At 38.5% G+C, this 18,662-nt stretch overlaps 1 protein-coding gene across 1 annotated transcript; it reads left to right on the forward strand.

The window, feature by feature from the left end:
• Nucleotides 1-347: 347 nt before the first annotated feature.
• CALB1 (calbindin 1) lies at nucleotides 348-18,020 on the forward strand. Its single transcript, XM_075743751.1, has 11 exons — nucleotides 348-558; nucleotides 902-978; nucleotides 5,536-5,610; nucleotides 10,349-10,432; nucleotides 10,521-10,577; nucleotides 13,518-13,595; nucleotides 16,039-16,094; nucleotides 16,191-16,230; nucleotides 16,316-16,369; nucleotides 16,503-16,574; nucleotides 16,958-18,020. The coding sequence occupies exons 1-11, from the start codon at nucleotides 477-479 to the stop codon at nucleotides 17,069-17,071; spliced, it is 789 nt and encodes a 262-aa protein (XP_075599866.1). The 5' UTR covers nucleotides 348-476; the 3' UTR covers nucleotides 17,072-18,020.
• The last annotated feature ends 642 nt before the right edge of the window (nucleotides 18,021-18,662 follow it).

The following is an 18,662-nucleotide window of genomic DNA, read 5'->3' on the forward strand; positions in this document are numbered from 1 at the left end:
ACGTCTCATGGGCGTGCTTTCCCACAGCGAGGGACCCGCAATAACTCCTGGGTCACCCAGCGCTGCTCCGTTTGCTCGAGGGCCTCCGCCTGGGGCCAGCACACCCCTCACTCCGACCCACGCTTAGGGGTGACCGTCCCGGGAGCGCCCAGCCGCGGGGGCCGGGGAGGGTGCCGCCGGGCTGGTCCCAGCCCTGGAGCCCCCGGCGGGAGACCCCGGCCCCCCCCCCCCCCCCCCGCGCAGGGCGGGGAGGCCGCTCCGGGGCCCGCGGAGAGGGAGGGCAGCGCCGGGAGGAGTGGCCCGGCCGGGACGGCCCCATAAATAGCCCTCGGCGGGGCGGCGGCGGGAGGAGCCGTCGGAGCCTTCGCCGCAGTCGCCGCCGCCGTCGCCGCGCCGGCCGCGGACAGAGTCAGCACCTCGGACAGCGCCCCGCCGCGCCCCCCCGCCCGCCCCGCCGCGCCCCCCGTGCCCGCACCATGACGGCGGAGACCCACCTGCAGGGCCTGGAGATCTCGGCCGCCCAGTTCTTCGAGATCTGGCACCACTACGACTCCGACGGTGACTCCTTCCCCCCCGGGGCGGCGAGGGCGCGGGGGTGGGGGGGTGGTGGGTGGCGGAGGGAGGGGGAGCAGGAACGCGGGACGCTGAAGGAGGGGACCGGGACCCCACCGCTCCCCGCCCGAAAGCAGCCCTGGCCCCGGTCCCGCTCCGCGCCCGCCGCCCCGCAGCCTCGGGGCGCAGTCCCGGAGCCGTCAGGGGCTGGGGTCGGTGCCGGGCGAGGCGTGCAGGGAGCCGCTCCGCCGGGAGGGAGCACACGGGTCAGAGACGTCCCTGGCAGCGCTGAAGAGCGGAGAGAGTTTGGAGGGAGCGGTGATCGTAACTGCAAATCTTTCTGTTGTAGGCAATGGGTACATGGATGGGAAGGAGCTACAAAACTTCATCCAGGAGCTGCAGCAGGCGCGGAAGAAGGCAGGCTTGGTAGGTTAATCTTTCACCCTACTTTTCCGTCTCCTCCAGGAAAAGAAGAGTTTTCTTGAGCAAACTCCAGTGCCCTGATCCCTTCTGTTCCCCGTTGCCATCACACAGTTCATGCAGGAGCCTCACTGGGCAAAGGGAAGTAGGCTGGTTAGAAATTAGCAGGTTGCAAATGAAAAAAATCATCATCTTTGGAAAGGTGAGGCCAGGGTCCACCTCCCTGGAGAGCAGGTCCCACTCACATCTTGCCGGTCTAGGAGCTAATACTTCTTACAGTGCTTTAAAAAAAAAAAAAAAAAAATCAAGAAATGCATGGACATTATATTTTGTCTTGGGTGGGACTTTATGTCATTGCAATTAATCTTACCTGATCCAGATACGTACTGATACTAAGAAGGAAAAAAAAAAAAAAAAAAAAAAAAAGAAGAAAAAAGAACACTTCAAGTTAGTTGGAGTCTGTTTTAATTTTGTACCTAATGGGCAGTACGGGCTGAAATGCATTTCTGCCCCTCGGTGGTCAGTAAATAGATCTGCAGATGACTGCTAACCACTTTGTGCCCTTCACAAGTGTTATATACCAGGAGTACGAGTACCAAATCCTGGCACTGTAAATTGTTCAGAGGGACAGCAAAGTTCTTGACAATGTTGTCAAAACAATTCTGCGTATGAGTTATTAAAGTACTAATTATTAATTCCCTCCAAACTATACCTACATGGTGGGGGGGGGGGGGGGAAGGAAAGAAATAAACAAAAGATTCCATGTAAAGATTTGAACTAAAATAGAAGTGAACCTTTTTAAAAAATAAATTGCCTTTAAAATAATCAGTTTCTAGAACAGGCCACTTAGGTTATACATTGGAGTTTGATGCTAATAGAATCAAATTAAATGAATCTGTGCTAAAATACTTCTGAAGTAACAGAAAATATAATTTAACTGGATGGTATGTGTGCACGGGGGAAATAGATTAATACTTCATATAAGTATATAAGAATACCTCCAAACTGAGCAATAGCTTTACAATAATTAACTTCAGTTTTAAAGTTGCTGTCTATTTTAGAAGTAAACGCAAAACATATTAATATGAATCTTAATTTATTTTGTGAAAAATTGTATCTTCTTATTAACCGAGAGTAAACTTCATGCATCTGAAAATCTGTCTCCCAGCAAAAGCCTCTAATGTTCCTGCAGTCTTGATAACAGTTAATTCTTCTTACAGCCGTTGGTGTAGGCACTCATTTTCACGAGTGCAAGTAAGTTTAAACTAAAATTTAAAAAACAAACAAACAAACAAAACAACTCAAAGAACATCAGAAAATTGAGAAAGGAATGTGGTTTTTAGAGGGAAAAGAGAACATTAAAGACAACTTCAATACTTTTTGAGTATTGCAACAGAGCAAATCTCTCCTCTATGTTGAAGTGCACGAAACTTAAATATGTCCATTAGAAAGAAGATATTAAAGCCTGTGTATATTTAGTAAGAATGGCATTCTTATTAGAAATGCTGAGATGTTATTCAGTAATTAAACAATTAATTAGAAGCTCAAGGAAAAAAATATGTATCATTTTATGACCAGATTCTTTTCTCTCTCAAAACAAGTGTGCGTCTCTTCTTAAAAACAGAACCTGCTCAAAGTAACACATAAAAGCCTAGCAAGATTATTCTTATCTATTACAAATTTCATCATTTATGCTTTTTTTTTTTTTTTAAATAACCTCTGCCTATATCTCACAGTATATTTAAAAATGCTCGGGTGTTTAATTAAGTTTTCCTTTCCCATTTCTCTGATTCAAACCTATTTTTTAGAGTGTTCTGCTGAAAAGAGCAAGCTACAGCAGCAACCTAAGATTCAGTACTTGATCCATTGGCTATGCCTTTGGTAGATGTTACCTTCATCCCTGAAGTCTTTTTCTGGAGTATGGATATATGTCGTCTTATGTTTCAAATCTAAGCTGATTCTTGGATTTGAAGGCTCATTTGCCAAACAAGCATCTCATTAGTTCGTGTCTTGTCTCACGGGATACTAATTCAGTAGCTTTGAATTTCTATTCTTTTGCCAGAAGGGACACATTGAGAAACTAGTGTAGGTTATATGTCATTTCCTCAGCTGTCCTTCTTTTAACACCCCAAAGCTTCTTTGTCATCATTAACTTCTGCATTTCAGGTCACTCTCCTGCTCACTATTTTTGAAATATTCAATTATGCATTCTTCATAGCTGGATTTTACATCAGTCATGCCATATGCATTAAAGAATCACATTGATTCTGTCATTGAATAGGATGGTTTAACATTTCCCAATATTCTTCCCAACTACAGAACTGTTCTAATTATGTTCTAATTCTAATCCTTTTATTAATCCACTCAGTAAGTCTGTACTTTCACAGTTGCTTTTTCTCAGACGGAGCAGTAGCATGCAGCCTGATTCATGCTAGCCTAAAGAGTAGGTATGTACTTGGAGGTTTTAGGGCTTGAGCTTTTCTTGGGCTTGTGTCTTTTCGCTTCATGCATTATGATAGATAGTGAATTGATCTGATATACTTTCAGACATGTTGAAAGAACTGCCTCTTTTTTAAAGATAAAAGCTATATAAGCATCGCTTCCATTTACTGTGCCCCACATTTCTGCAATACATTCCCTATTTAGATACGCCAATTGCCCAAAACAACTGTGGAGTAGAAGTGACTAACACGGAAGTTGATAAGTCATTAAGTGGATCTCGGTTGAGCCATTCCACATCTGTTTCTTACTTGCTCTGCTTATATAGACGATGACAATATTTCTCCACAGAAATATGTGATTTAATAGATGAATACAATCACGTAAGTGTTTCTGTAGTGCCATCTATCCTTGTATTTTCAAATCATATGGGAAAAAAGTTGTTTTTTTTTTTTTCTATAGCTCCACTTGGTTGGATAAGTGTATCTTAAGTTTTAAAAGGGGAGACTGAGGTGTGAAGGGCTAATTTCTTAATTTCAGACATCAAGCACTGCATCTATATCAAGTTTAGGACTGGACTTGGTTAAATTTAGGCAACTTTTTTTGACTGAAAACATTTATTTGAATAACATAACTTGAATAATTCATCAAGCAGCTCAAAAGCAGGTGAAGTGAACACTAAGAAAAAAAAACCCTTTCTGACCAACCTACTAGAAGACAAGCATCCTGTTTTAACCTGCAATTGGCTGTGCCTCCTTCAACGGCTGGACACTGTCTGGCAAATATTTAACCAGGACTAATTAAAATCCAGGTGTCTAAATTCTCCATTCTATCCACTAAACAAACTCGTCCCCACTTTGGGATCATTAGATGAAAGGTGACATTGAAGTGCATTGTATTAATAACCACATCTCTAATTAAAGCCATGGCAAATTACTAACCTGCCATGGATGACTTTGACAGAAATAGGATACTAGGCCATGATTGTATCAGCTAGGAGGAAGTGACATTTTAGTTAGCTTCAGCAGTTGAAATTTGGGACAAACTACAACGGACTTTGTACAGCTGAGATTCCCTCTGTCTCCAGTGAGAGAATCACTTAGGTGCTATATAATCAGATCTATCGTACCAACTAAACCTTTAATTTCCAAAGACTGCTGTATCTTCATCTATAACCATAGAATTGTCCGTGGTTTTAATGTAACTGTAGTCCTGGCTCTTGCTGAATGGTTTTACCAGCTCACACCTATAAGAAATAGAAAGAAAGTTAAAAGTTTAATCAGTATTGAAGGTTGGTGGTAGCTCATATCAAAGCAAGGTGAGTCAAGTTGAAGCATGAAATCAAATATTTAGATATTGACCCCAAAGCTGGCACCTTTGCCGTAGTCTAGAGTGAGGATAGCCTTTAGAGAATGGATGTATAGAAGGGACCATAATTTACACAAAGAACAATTATGCTGGCTTTACTCTGTAAATACCTCTGGATTTAAGGTACTGCTCAAACTCTTCTCCCTCCTAAAACTGCCTCTCCACATTTCATCAGTGACATTTTGACTTTGTTTCTAAGATAACCAAATACTAAACAGTGCAAAATATGATATCATGATGAGTTCTTTTAGGGCTAAAATAGCATCCATTGTTCAGGAAAAATCCACCCAAAGATGTGGCTATTTTGGTGTTCAGATGTATTATACTGAAATGTTCCTTATTTTGCACTGCCTTCAAGTTACTAATTTAAAAATGAAAACTGAGAAAATTGACTAATAATTGCCTATGAACTTCACTGTCATCCTCTTAAACAAAGGAGCTGTTATACACATCTTCCAACACATCTGTCTTTATAATTTTTTTCATTCTGTAAACTAAAATAGGAGTTCTAAGTATTTAGATGCCAATCATTCACACTGACTATAGTATAATTCCTTAGGAAGTGAAATTCATCACAATGGCATTATTCATGATAAAAAAAATACTCAATTTCATTTAAACTTGAGGAAGCTATCCGCAGTGTAAGTGTGAGTACTTCATTAAGTGTAGTATATTGTTGGCAGCTAATAGAGTATTCAAGTTTACATATGTTTCTCTGTAGCTTAAAGTAATGATTGTCTCATTGTAACTTTGTAGGATTTAACACCCGAAATGAAAGCTTTTGTGGACCAATATGGGAAAACTACTGATGGAAAAATAGGAATAGTTGAGGTAAGATGGTTACTTTATAACAAAAAACTGAATTATTTACTTGTAGAAAATACATTTAGCACAAAACAATGTGAGCATCATATGTTAATATTTTGGATTTTTAGTTACGCAGAAAATTTCTTCCTCTGTCTTAAGATCTTCAGCATTTTTTTGACTAATGAAAATTTTTTCAGTAAAAAAAGGTATTCTTTACCCCTCTCTAGACATTTCACTACACTTCATTTAACTTTGCATGCCTTGTTCAGTACAAATAAGCATCAACAGCAATTTAGTTTTCCTGCAAAGCAGGTAAAAGCTCTATTTTAGAAATGTGAATTGTGAAAGTTAAATGCGATTTATTTCTACCCATGATTTTGAACTAATGCTCTGTGAACGCAGGTGGGCAATCACTGCATGTAATCTATTCTAAAAAATATGTATATGGTAAGAGAGCAGGTTAGTCATGTTAAATTTAAAGAAAATTTTAATAGTAGTTGTCATCCAGTTCGTGAAAGATCAGGATTTCTTATTAATTCCTTTCTTGAACTTTAACAGAAGTTCATGCAGAAAATTCCCCTATTCCTTACCTCCACTTTCTAAAGAGGCACCGATAACCAACCCCTTCTACACATGCAGCCGTTGAACAATTGTATGATTCAGACAGCTTGCTGGGAACCACGGTGTTTTCTCTCGCTTTCACTGCTGAGTGCTGCAAGTCAAAAAGGACAGTTTGCTGGGTTACAGCTTCAAAAGTCACTTTTTCAAGCCTAAATCTACAACTCTTTTATGTCAGAGTGTAGTGAGACTGTGGTTTTATTATTAAATGCTTTTTTTTTTTTTCCCCCTCATAATAAAAAATATGACCTAGAGAGCTAATTAAGAAGCAGCTGGAAACAAGCCAGGTCTGCAATATTTCTAGTGACCAACTTTGGGTCAGTAGCTAATTTTAAAATAGAGGACTGAACAGAAGCTGTAAAAGTCAATAGGAAGCATCACTGCTGATACAATAGATCGTTTCAGGGTATCTTTTCTCCTCTGTCATTTGTCTGAATTGCATAAACTTGTTTAAATGCATATGTAATTATGACTAAACTACCATGAAAATATGAATAGTTTGTTTCACTTGCGGCTATAATTGTTTTTTAAAAATGCATCTTTTGACAATACTTAGCATTGATCAAGTAGTTCTGCATCTAAAAAGAAATAATGTTTATTTGGACTAAGGAATTATTTGGTTTGGGGCTAACAAATACTTATTCATTTGGTATTGAAGAATCCTATTTAATTTAGTATTTTTGAATATATGTAATAGTGAGCATTAGATGCAAGAAGAATGTGTAGACAGTGCCTGAAAAAGACTGTGTTTCTTCACTTAGGAAAGATGAAAGTTTTACCTTTCGAATTCTATTTCTGATTCTGCTATCGACTTAATGGGTAAAGGTGAGCAAACCCGATAGGCCCTGATACTGTGCGGTGCTCACCAGCCCCAGTGAAGTGCCAAGCGTGCTCAGCATCCACGGAAGCCATTGGATAGTGACAGTACTCAGTTCAGTGACTGAAGGGACTTTCTCCCTTAATATAGCAGTTTCCTAACCCAATAGCTATATTTTATTTCACTTACATCAGCATGAACCTTGATTTGGAAAGTGCTGATGGGACTCAGATGAAATGGGTTATACGTGCAGAGCAGTATGATATTAAAGTTGGTATTTGGACTTGATTCTCCTTCCTTATAAATAAAAATGTCCGGATTGTTCCCATTTACATATTACATCAAATAGTTGTTCTGAAAAAGTGTATGAATGTTGTTTAAAAAGAAAATTATGTAAAGCCATTCAGACTCCCAGCCATCATAATGAATCCTCCAGCATCTGACTGAAAATGTCCTAGCAAATAATGAGTTTTCAGGAAAGGTCTGTTGACTGAGATAAAGAGGAGGCTTCACAGAGGAAGGAGTGAATTTTCAGCTCAGATATTAAGTGTCGATTCTGTCTTTGCAAGCATACTGCAGTTAGTTCACTAGCTTTTATCCAGTGCCCTCCAGCTAAATGCAGAGCCTGACCTGTCCACTTGCTTGTCATTGTGTAAGGGACCTTTCTTTCACCTTTTGTAATCATTCAGACCAATGCTTTCACTAAAATGTGGATGTGAAACACAGGTTTCAAAATTCAGGACTGCAGTAATTCCAATTCAAATTATTGGAAGTTCACTGCTGCCATAAAAATAACTACTTATTAGCCTAAAATAATCTTTTTATTCCCATTCTCTATTATAGGATTTTAAAAAGCAAATTCACTGTATTAGGTGAAAGGAATTTTAAATAGCATTAAACATCAACAGAATTTACTTGGAGAATGATATCTAGAAAATAGTTCTGATATTGTTTTAAGTACTGAGAATATTTTTTCTGCGAGGTAACCTTTAAAGATGTACCTCAGTCTGCAGCTGAGCAGAGAGGAGTCAAGCCAGTCTCAGGCTTTGTGGTGGTCCTCTATTGCTCACGATGCAGAAATAGTCGACATTCTCCATAAAAGCAGCAGAGCTCACAGAAACACTCACTAAACTGCTATTGCTGCCATGCATGAACTTGTAGCGGTCTGCACGCTTATTCAAACACGCTCACGGAGTCCCCCCTATGGTTATCCTCACAAAGAATCGGCATTAGAAATAGGACCAGGTTTCCATGTTTCCTCTCTGTAGTGGTATAACTGGGACTGAGAAGTCGAGCCAGTTTCCATACGATCTCCTCATCCCTTAGTAATGCAGAGTTTTCCACAAAAGGCAATTTAATGTTATTTGATGCATGAGCTTGGAGAACGACTGGACTTCCCTTTAGCTATATTGTTTCTGTTACAAAAAGATTAAAGACTCCTTTTTTTGGCAGAAGCCTGAGCTAATGCTGGGTATTGAGCTACTACATCTTTGTAAGGTAAAAGCCTGTGCTTTCCCCTGAGTCTTCTAAAGGGTGAAGGGTATAGCTTAAAGTGAGGTAATTTTCTTCCAGAGGTAATATATTCTGTACCTCAAATACACTTTGGTACTAACAGTAAGCTGTTAATGATTCTTTGGAAAGTTCCTATTTTATATTTACCCTTGCAACTTGTAGTATTTTACAGCACCCTTGCAAAAGTCATCCGAGTTAGATATGGAGGTCCCATGAATGACATCTTATTTGTAATTTCCACACATGTAAACTCTTTGCCATTGTCATAATCAGTCCCTTCCCCCAAACTCTGCTTATTATTCTTCCAGTTCTTCCATTCAACATTTATTGTTGAGTAGGAATGTTGATTTACTCTAAAAATCAAAGCTCCCCTGTCATGGCAGAAATAAAGAAATTTTTTCATAAATCGGTACTGTTACATACATTCAGCTATTGCGTACATATGAACACGTACTTACCCACACATGTATATGCTATTTATAACAGAGTAGGTTTTGAAAGCCACTGACAAAACCACGTTGTTTAAGTTGATTGGGCAAAATGATAAACTCTGATGGACCTGACAGTCTGCCATCAGCTGCTCCATTTCTGTAAGGAGAGTGCTCTGATGTGTGTTTTCAGTTCTACTGACAGTTAAAGAATATAACTGATTTCTTGCACAGAAAATTTTAGAGAAACAAGAGGTCTGTCTCCAAACCCTTGTTGTGCCTATAGGGTGAGAGGTAGAGCTGAACTCACCTGTGGTGCTGCTGGAACCCATTAAAAAAGCCTGAGCAATTTGGCAATAGCACTGAAATAGACAGAACAAGGGATTTGAGGGTGTGAAATGAATGCAGAAAAACAAAAATTTGAATCAAAATTTTAAGATGGGGCTCCAGGAAGTCTGCAGATGTCATTTTTCATAAAAGAATGCAGCTAAGAAATCTGTCTTTCTCTTCCTAGTAAGCACAGCTGGTCTATTCTTCAAGTAAAAAGTTTTCTTTAATCAAAACACATTTCATACATTTTGAGGACAGAAAAAAAATATTGGGCTTTTGTTAAAAACAAATCATGATTTTACATTAAATTATACAGCATACTCTCCATCTTCTACATTTGTCACTTGCCAAAATTGAGTTATAGTAAATGAACATTTTCAATAATCAGTACAATAATGTCTGATTTTAAAAAAGCCTTTTGTAGAGCCGAGGCAGTGGAAGAATGACCCCTGATTTTGCAGGGCTAGAAGCCCTTTTGATCTCTTTCTGGTATTTATAGCTCTTCTTGAACACATCTCTGTGCCTGGCAAATGTTCACCGGTTCCCATCCCCTTACACTCCCCACTTTCTTTTTTTATCATGGCTTTTCCATATATTTTTCTGTTTACCTACACATGTGTTGTTCTTCATGTCAGTGTTCCTCTCTCCTTGGTATCTGTGAGTAGTCTATTTTCCTCACTTTCTTAACTCATGGTCCTTCACACTTACCCTCTACATCCTTGCGTTACGTTTTCCCTTCGTGCCGATTCCAAGGTTTTCACCACAGATCCTAACTCTGCATGGGTGACATTTTTCCCCTCTTTCCCCAGCTACCCCTTCGGTAAAGTGCTGTCTTACTCCTTCCTCTCAGACCTCACTTCTATTTGACCTTGATGAATATGGCAAAGCTGGAAGCCAGAAGCCTTTCAGAGGCTAACAGGATGAAGCTTCCTGTGGGGCCACAATAGAGCAGTATCAGCACAGATAATTTCATACTCTTTCAAAAGAAAACACCTTTTGAAGGCTCAGCTGGCCTAATGAAGAACCAAAATTTAATCTTTCTTAAAATCTGTTGCAGCTTGCTCAGATATTACCGACGGAAGAGAATTTCCTGTTGTTCTTCAGGTGCCAGCAGCTAAAGTCAAGTGAAGACTTCATGCAGGTACAGTATGAAAAGCTGTATTTTGTAAAATCATCCAAGACCCGCTTGCCATAAATATATCATTAAAGCATTCACGTTCTGATTGCAGACATGGAGAAAATATGACAGCGACCACAGTGGCTTCATTGATTCTGAGGAACTTAAGGTAAACCGATACCTATGAGTATGCACGACATGAGAACCGGCATTGAATTACAGCCTGTGCTGCTCTCTGTTTCTTCAGATACCCACCCATGCATGATTTTGCATTTCAAACATGACTGAAACTCTATTCTGATCAATGTTTTTTAAAGTGTCTTTTAATTTGGATCAATGTTTGTCTCAAGTGACTCAGGGGAGAAGGTACTCTAGCTTAGAAGTAAGAAAGATTAAGCAAGCAAGGTAGGTCTCTGAAAGCTACGTTCTTTTTTTGGTATATTAGGTAGGATGGCTGTTTTGTTGGGTTTTTGTCCTAAGGGTGTCACTACCATTAATCGCTATGCTGCTGGACAGATCGTGCTCTCTCAAGTACCGTGTAAGCCTACAGTTTCCACTGTAATACTGTTAGGCTAACACAACTGGAATTCTGTTGCCCCTGCTTGGTTAACTTGGTAGGATTTTGGTATATCAGCTTTAATATGGACAAATAAGAGCAGAATCAAGATTGTTCCATTAGCCAACTCAACCTTCCAAAGTTAACAAACCTTAAAACTAGAGTGATTTACCTCCCTAGTCATAAAACCAATAAAAATGTGTAGATTCTCAATCACAGAATCACAGTGGTTGGCGGGGACCTCTGGAGGTCATCTGGTCCAACCCCTGCTTGAGCAGGGGAATATCTCCAGGGATGGAGACTCCACCTCTCTGGGCAACCTGTGCCAATGCTTGGTCACCCTCACAGTGAAAAAGAATTTCCTGATGTTCAGAGGGAACCTCCTGTGTTTCATTTTGTGCCCATTGCCTCTGGTCCTGTCACTGGGCACCAGCCTGGCTCCGTCTTATTTGCACCCTGCTTTGAAGTATTTATATACATTGATGAGGTCCCCCCGAGACTTCTCTTCTCCGAGCTGAACAGTCCCAGCTTTCTCAGCCTTTCTTCCTAGGAGAGATGCTCATATACAACAGCCTCTGAGTAGAAAGGTGCCACTTTCCATAGTTCAATTGATACATTACTATAGCTTTAAATTCAGAGCAGTCAAAACAATTCATAGCAAGAGAAAGACCTAGCAGTGTTTATCTGTCTAATTTGGACTATTTTGCCCATATATGGTACTCTAAAGAAGAACTACATAAACTTTATTAACTAAAGCCCAGGGATATCAAACTGTCTGAAATCCTTACAGCTCTTCTGTTCAGAAGAGGAATCCACATCAGACAATTCATGTCTTTTTTCCTTTTCCCTTCCTCTTTGAGTTTGGTATCTGTGTGATGTTTGCTGAGGATCCTGCCTCAAGGTAAGCCTTGAACGGGCAGACAAGCCCGTTCTTCTGCTGGCTGGTCACAGCAGGTCAGTGTATCTAAAGTTGGTAGGATCAGGAGCAGGCCACGCATGTAGAACTCTCCAGCTGTTAGACGATGCCTTAAGGACTGTTGCCAGCTTCTGTATTTTAAAATAGACTTAAAAAGGCAGGGCTGATTGAGGACCAGCAGAAGAATGAAGACATTTTAACTGGATCCCTAATGTTCCCATCTATCTTGTGCTGTGAGATTTTGTCCACCTCAGAGAAACAGGCTATTTCAACATCTCAAATATAAGACATAAACGTCCAGTTTTATTTTTAGATCAGCATTTCTTGACAAGCCCAAACATTTTAAGTATTTGCTATGTGAGGAGTACACCCACTTACAACTTTGTAAGAGAAATTTAAGCTGGAAATCAGGAAAACTTTCTAACAATAGTAACAGCAGTGGAATATGTTGTCTCAGGGGGAGGCAGACTCTCCATTACTGCCTGTATTTAGGATAGGTTTGGCAATAGCTCAGATAAGACAGTAACTCAGGAAGTTTAGGTATAGATGATCCTGTCTTGAGACATGGAGATGGACTGGACAGCTTTTTAATGTCCTTTCCAGTTCTATTTTCCATCAAAGCACACAAGATTAAACATGTCTCTGTAACATCCCTTTACAACATTTCAGTCATGTTCTTTGCATACAAGCTACCAGGAAGGCCTTCCAGCACCAAGAGGGACAGTTAGGGAGAACTGTAGTGGGTATTAGTCATATGACTATTGACATAGTTGCATTCAAGTTCAAGAATGTCATATATGTACAAATAGATTTTGTTATGAGCTATCCCATTTTCTGTCTTGAAATGTGGTGCAAAATTTCACAAAGATAATGACACTCCAACTGATGACAGTAATTAGGTACTTCATTTGGCATTGACAGGCATGTAGACATCTTGGGTCTTGTAATGCCCTTGTTACATAAATTGATATCTTTCTTTTTTAATGTCACAGATCTAGTACAGAAATTTGAATCACTGAATGGGTGGAAACAATCTTATTTTTTAAAGTAAAAATGGCTGGTGTTTCAAGTCATGTTACTATATCAAAATCACATTCAAAAATTGCAATGAAACTAGCTGCACACATGTACAATACAAGGTAGGAAGGAGCAACATAGGTTAACGTTCACTTCTAGCATTGGGTACTGCCATAGGCAAGGATAAAACCTGATTAATCATTGATTTTTTTCTGTAAAATTGTTCCTATGTTCAAGAAGTGATTAGGCATCCAAGGTTTCAAGGAGACTCAAGGTTAATTACTTTAGTTTACTGGTCGAGCTGATTAGGAAGCAGTATACTTGAAAGCCAAACTATTTCTTCCAAATTCACAATACAACAAATGGCATACAATGCAGAAAGTTTTATGAGTCACTTTTTCCAAATAAAACTGTGCCGTATACTTGAATTGATCAAAAGAAACTGTTATATTCTTAGCTGTTAATTACTACTTCTTTTCATACTTATTTGGAACTTCAGCAGTAAATACTAAAGTGGGAGTAAAATAGTATCTCCCATTACTCTAATCTGAAGTTAGCAAGTCAAGCATTTTATACTGTAGATAAAAATTCACCTATTACTCTTCTATTTATTTTAACAGAGCTTCTTGAAAGATTTATTACAGAAAGCAAATAAGCAGATTGAAGACTCAAAGCTAACAGAATACACAGAAATAATGGTAAGATTATTTACAGGCATATTTCATCAAGACTGGATTAATCCAAACTCTATCTTTAGCCACTGGAAGACTCCAAGTGACTTGGAGCCCCACCAGGTCCTAATCAGGCTAACTGTGTCGTTGCAACACTGAGACTGTGGCATCTAGCACTGCAAATACTTCTGCAGCTACAGAGCTTTGATGGGCAGTTTTCAGTGCCGCTTAAAAAAAAAAAGCTCAGGAATTTTGAATCTTCTTGGTATTTATATGATATTAGACCATACCATAGTATTTTCCCCTGTTCTGCTTCCCTGTGCTATTAGTTGTAAAATTAAAGTCTTCACAGTTCACAGGAGAAAAACTGTACCTGTCATAATTACATTATTATGTTTAGGTCAAATTTATTTAGGCTTACTTTCTATGTTTTGCCTTCTTACAGTGCTGTAGTGTCTGCCTCTTCTTAAAAGCCGTCACTACATGGTGGCTTCTTATCAGATTTGCAAACACCTCACTCTTTCCTTTTCCCCTCCCTTCAAGAAGCAGAAACTGATGTTTTAAATAAACAGTAGAACAAATCCGTCACTTCCCCAGCCTTAAAGCTGCCCGTCCTTGGGGCACCTCTTCCATCCCACCACTATGGTGCTCCAAGGTAAAGACCAGAATTGGCTTCTGAGTGGATGTTTCAAAAAAAAAAAAAAAAAAGAAGAAGAAGAATTCTTGTCTTTAGGAAATGTATAACACTTCTTTTTTTGTTTTACCAGCTTGATTTCATCTTAAAATATTTTTAGCAATCAAAAACGTGCGAGGTAAACACACTAGCCCTCAAACTGACCTGAGAATGGCTGATCAAAACACTTGTGTTTTTCCTGGCAAAAGTTTTGTGGTTCGTTGTACCAGTATAAACCATTTACCTAGAATTGTCACTATTTATTCACTGGTGAAGATACAACATGTATCCTTTTCCTTCAGGGAGCTTTTTGACCTTCATCTTAAAATGTGCTTTAAGTTCTGGCCTCTGCAGAGAGACACAATGACAAAGAATAAGAAACAAATTCTAAGGCCAGCTCTCCCCTAATCTTCTCAGAAACTAGGAAAAAAGACCAATAGAAAACATACGGTCCTGAGCAGCTGCCAGGTACAGCCAGCCACTAACAACCCATCAAAATACAAAATAGGTTGACTTCACAGCTGCCGCTGCTCACCTCCCCCAAATGCAAAATCTCCTTTCACGTGAACTGCATGCAAGGCGGATGCTTTTATACACGGACAGGCAGTGTTAAAAGGAACCAGGGTGTTATGTAGAAATAAATGTTTATAGAATTGGTCTCTTTCCTGGTCTCCTTTGCCGTTTATTGTGTATTAACCAAGTGAAATTGGGTCTTTTTTCACGACATTAATTCTGTCTTTAAAAGGATATACTTATCTCAGTGCAGGATGCCGCTTTTCCTCTTATCTAAAAATTACATCTAAAATTACTGTGATTGAAAGGGATGGGATGGAGTGTGGGTGGTGGTGTTTTCAGTACAATGTCTAACGATGTTTTGTACAGTTTGCTGCTTTTGTGACTCTTTTATACAGCAAAGGCAAAATAATCTTGCAGGTAGAAAAATGGAACTATACAGACATAAATACTGGAAGTCCCACGCAGGTGTAATATCTCCATTTACTTTTAATAACAAATATAAACTGTTTGTGCCACTCAACAGCAGGAGCTCATGCTTTCAAGAGCTCAAAGGAAAACACTTCAATACAACAGGATGATTAAAAAATATTAGAAATAGTAGTCACATATTATGTCAATTACATGAATATATTTATTTCTATAATTTAATTATAATTCTTTGGAGACATTTAATTGCCCATTTTCATACCATCAACAAAATGTGATAATCTACAGCATCTGTTCCCTCTTTTCTTGAAATATATCACAGAAACAGAACATGATCTTTACTTAAATATTTAGACCAAGCAGGCAATTGAATGAAATGTCTATTATTTTCTGTCTAAGGAATTGACTGCCTTGGATTCTGTTGAACTTTGCCCAACTGTTTTTTCACAATTATGAATAGAGAATATTGATACTACTATGAGATCATGACATGAAGTCAAAAGTAAAACGTTATCATGTCAACACTCCTCTCATTTACACATGATTACAAGTGCGTTTCTCATATGGGACATTCATCACTGTAGGCAGGTTAAGACCTACCCTACAGTAAGTTAATCAGAATTGTTCATCTGGTTTCTTATCAGGCTTTTGCAGTAGAATTAATCAATATAAATTACTTCTACAGTACTTCAAATAAATGTACTACACAGCAAACATCACAGATTAAAGCCTGGGAGGATTATTTCAGCATGAAATAAAGGCTACATTTAAGTGAATTTAAGTTTTCCAAATAAGTATTTTCTTCATTATGTTGATTAATTTTGATTAGTAATGTAGAAATATATATTCTTTCAGCTCAGGATGTTTGATGCAAACAATGATGGGAAGCTGGAGCTTACTGAACTGGCCAGGTATGTCTTCTGGCTCTTTTCACAATAAATGTCATGTACCAATCGCTGTTATGGAAACAGTTAAATATTTTGACCTTTGTTTTTTTCTCTCCAAAGACTACTCCCTGTACAGGAAAATTTTCTTATTAAATTTCAGGTATGAATATTCAGATTCCTAAGGTAACCTGTTACCATCACACAAAACTGGTGTCATTAATTATTTTTATTCTTTTGGCATTTAGGGTGTCAAAATGTGTGCAAAAGAATTCAATAAAGCCTTTGAGATGTATGATCAAGTAAGTCTTCAAAAAACCTTTTTATTATTTGCGTAGTTTGATGGCACTTATTTTCTGAATTTGTGGAAAACTAGCCATAACCTCTGGAAAAAAAAAAAAAAAGTTTAAAATTATCTGTAATGTTATTTTTCAGGATGGCAATGGCTATATAGATGAAAATGAACTTGATGCACTACTGAAGGATCTCTGTGAAAAGAACAAAAAGGTAATCCTAGAGGGCTTCTTTCCCTTAGAGATTAGATTTGATTTGGATTTTAATGACACTTTAATCCACCCAATTAAGACAAAGAGCTTCTACGTCATAATTCCTAAAGTCAAACTAAAAATCTCAGCAGAAAACATAGCAGTGTAAATCCTGAACTAGAGGAGCTGTGATTACATAGCAGCACTGTCAAAAGCTTGCTACTGAGACCACAGCTATCAGCAATCCAACATATGGCTATAATATGGTTAATATATAAACATTTGCAAGGTTGCAAATGAGAAAACCCTTATTTTTTTTTCCTCCTCATTTTCTGCCATTGGAAGCAAACGTGTTCATGCTGGTATCTAAACAGGATTCTAAAGTATGATCTGTTCTTTAAATAGGAACTAGACATTAACAACCTTGCGACATACAAGAAAAGCATCATGGCCTTGTCTGATGGAGGAAAGCTTTACCGGGCAGAACTGGCTCTTATTCTCTGTGCTGAGGAAAACTAGAACTCTTCTATCATGTCCACTTAACTAGTGATGTACTCTATCTACACAATAACTGTGCACTATAAGGGAGTAGGCTGTATTTTTAAACTGCATATAGAAAATTAGCCAGGATGTGTGGCACATTCCTTTCAGTTTGTTTCTATACCGTTTGTAATGTACAGTTTTTGTAACAATAAGATTGATATAGAGAATGTCTATGTTTGGGCCAGTCTGAATATTCAAAAAGAAACTAAAATATGTCAGGGTTGGTTTTGGTTTTGTTTTTTTTTTTTTGCTTTCATAAACACAGCTGGAAGAAAATTAAACCTGCTGACATTGCTGTGGTCATCATATCCTTTGACACTTGCAACATTTCTTGTTGAACTAGATAACAAAAAGGTCTACAGATATCTTTCCTCATTACAACTAAATGTGGGTTTTTTTAAATGCAAAACATGAATTCAGATTAAATATGATCCGGGTCTGAATTAGGAAAGACTTGTTGGCATGTCTGATTTCCAAAATTTAACAAGGCACTAAGAAATATTTCCAGTTGTCAAACCACCCACTTACAGGTCTGTGCTCTCTGCAGTTTTTCAATTACTCTTCTCATTACAAACTCATAGCATATAGACAAAGCGTTTATCTGAGATAGATCTCCATGCAGTAGTTGACAAAAATATAGTGTTTTCAGTCTAGCTGTTTAACTTTACCGAATTTAAACATAGGCACTTCAGAAATAAATGCCTTTAATCTGTCTTGGAATCCTGGCTAAATGACAGGTAGCATAGTTAATACACAGATTAACATACGATATTATAAGTGTACCTTTCATGACTATTGCTGTGTCAGAGAATATGACAATCCATTTTCTAAACTATTTTCACATTTTGCAGGTTATAATTATTCTAGTAAATTGCTGTTTTTACATCATATTCTGTGTAATCTATAATTAAATTTAATATCCTAACATTGTTGGTGTCTAGTTTGTCTATCTCCTGGATTCTTTTTTCTGTACCATGTAAAGGACAAAACAACTGTTTAAAAAAAATGTGCCTCCTTGGATCTTACAGTGAATTACTAATCTATACTAATAGTATGAAAATTTAGCACTAAAAGAAGCAAAAGATCTAATATGGATTTTATACCAATTTAGTAATTTAGTTTATACAGTGGGCTCTGCTTTTTCTTCTGCTAGAGAGGTATTTTCTAAATGGGAACTATAATACGGAAACAGCTCTGTCTTCTTCCATCTTTATTTTTTTTGGCCTTGCTCTCTTTTTACTTTACACTGGTTTTATGCCAGACAACTCCACAAATGCCCAGGCCATTGTTCCCAGTATATACTGGTGTAGGAAGGAAACTGGGCTGTGTCTTAAAGCCAATAAACCTACGTTGCCTCCACGTACAACTGTTTCAGAAGCAATTCCAGGTTAGCAGACTAGCTATATAAAACTTCTCAGATGTACCTCTGTCTTATTTAAGAAGCAGAGGCAAATGCATTTTATTTGAAATGTGCCTCAAACAATGAGGCTCAGATCCTTCAAAATTACAGTCACTGAACTCCCACTGAAACGAATCCTCAAATTCCTCAGGTGAACTCGGGCGACTA

The sequence above is a fragment of the Balearica regulorum genome, chromosome 2, assembly GCF_011004875.1.
Source record: "Balearica regulorum gibbericeps isolate bBalReg1 chromosome 2, bBalReg1.pri, whole genome shotgun sequence".
NCBI classification, from domain to species: Eukaryota; Metazoa; Chordata; class Aves; order Gruiformes; family Gruidae; genus Balearica; species Balearica regulorum.

Coding starts and splice junctions, on each gene's coding strand:
- CALB1 (XM_075743751.1), top strand. CDS start 477: ATGACGGCGGAGACCCACCTGCAGGGCCTGGAGATCTCGGCCGCCCAG. Junction 10,433..10,520: donor CAAGTGAAGACTTCATGCAG/GTACAGTATGAA, acceptor TTCTGATTGCAG/ACATGGAGAAAATATGACAG. Junction 16,095..16,190: donor GAGCTTACTGAACTGGCCAG/GTATGTCTTCTG, acceptor TTCTCTCCAAAG/ACTACTCCCTGTACAGGAAA.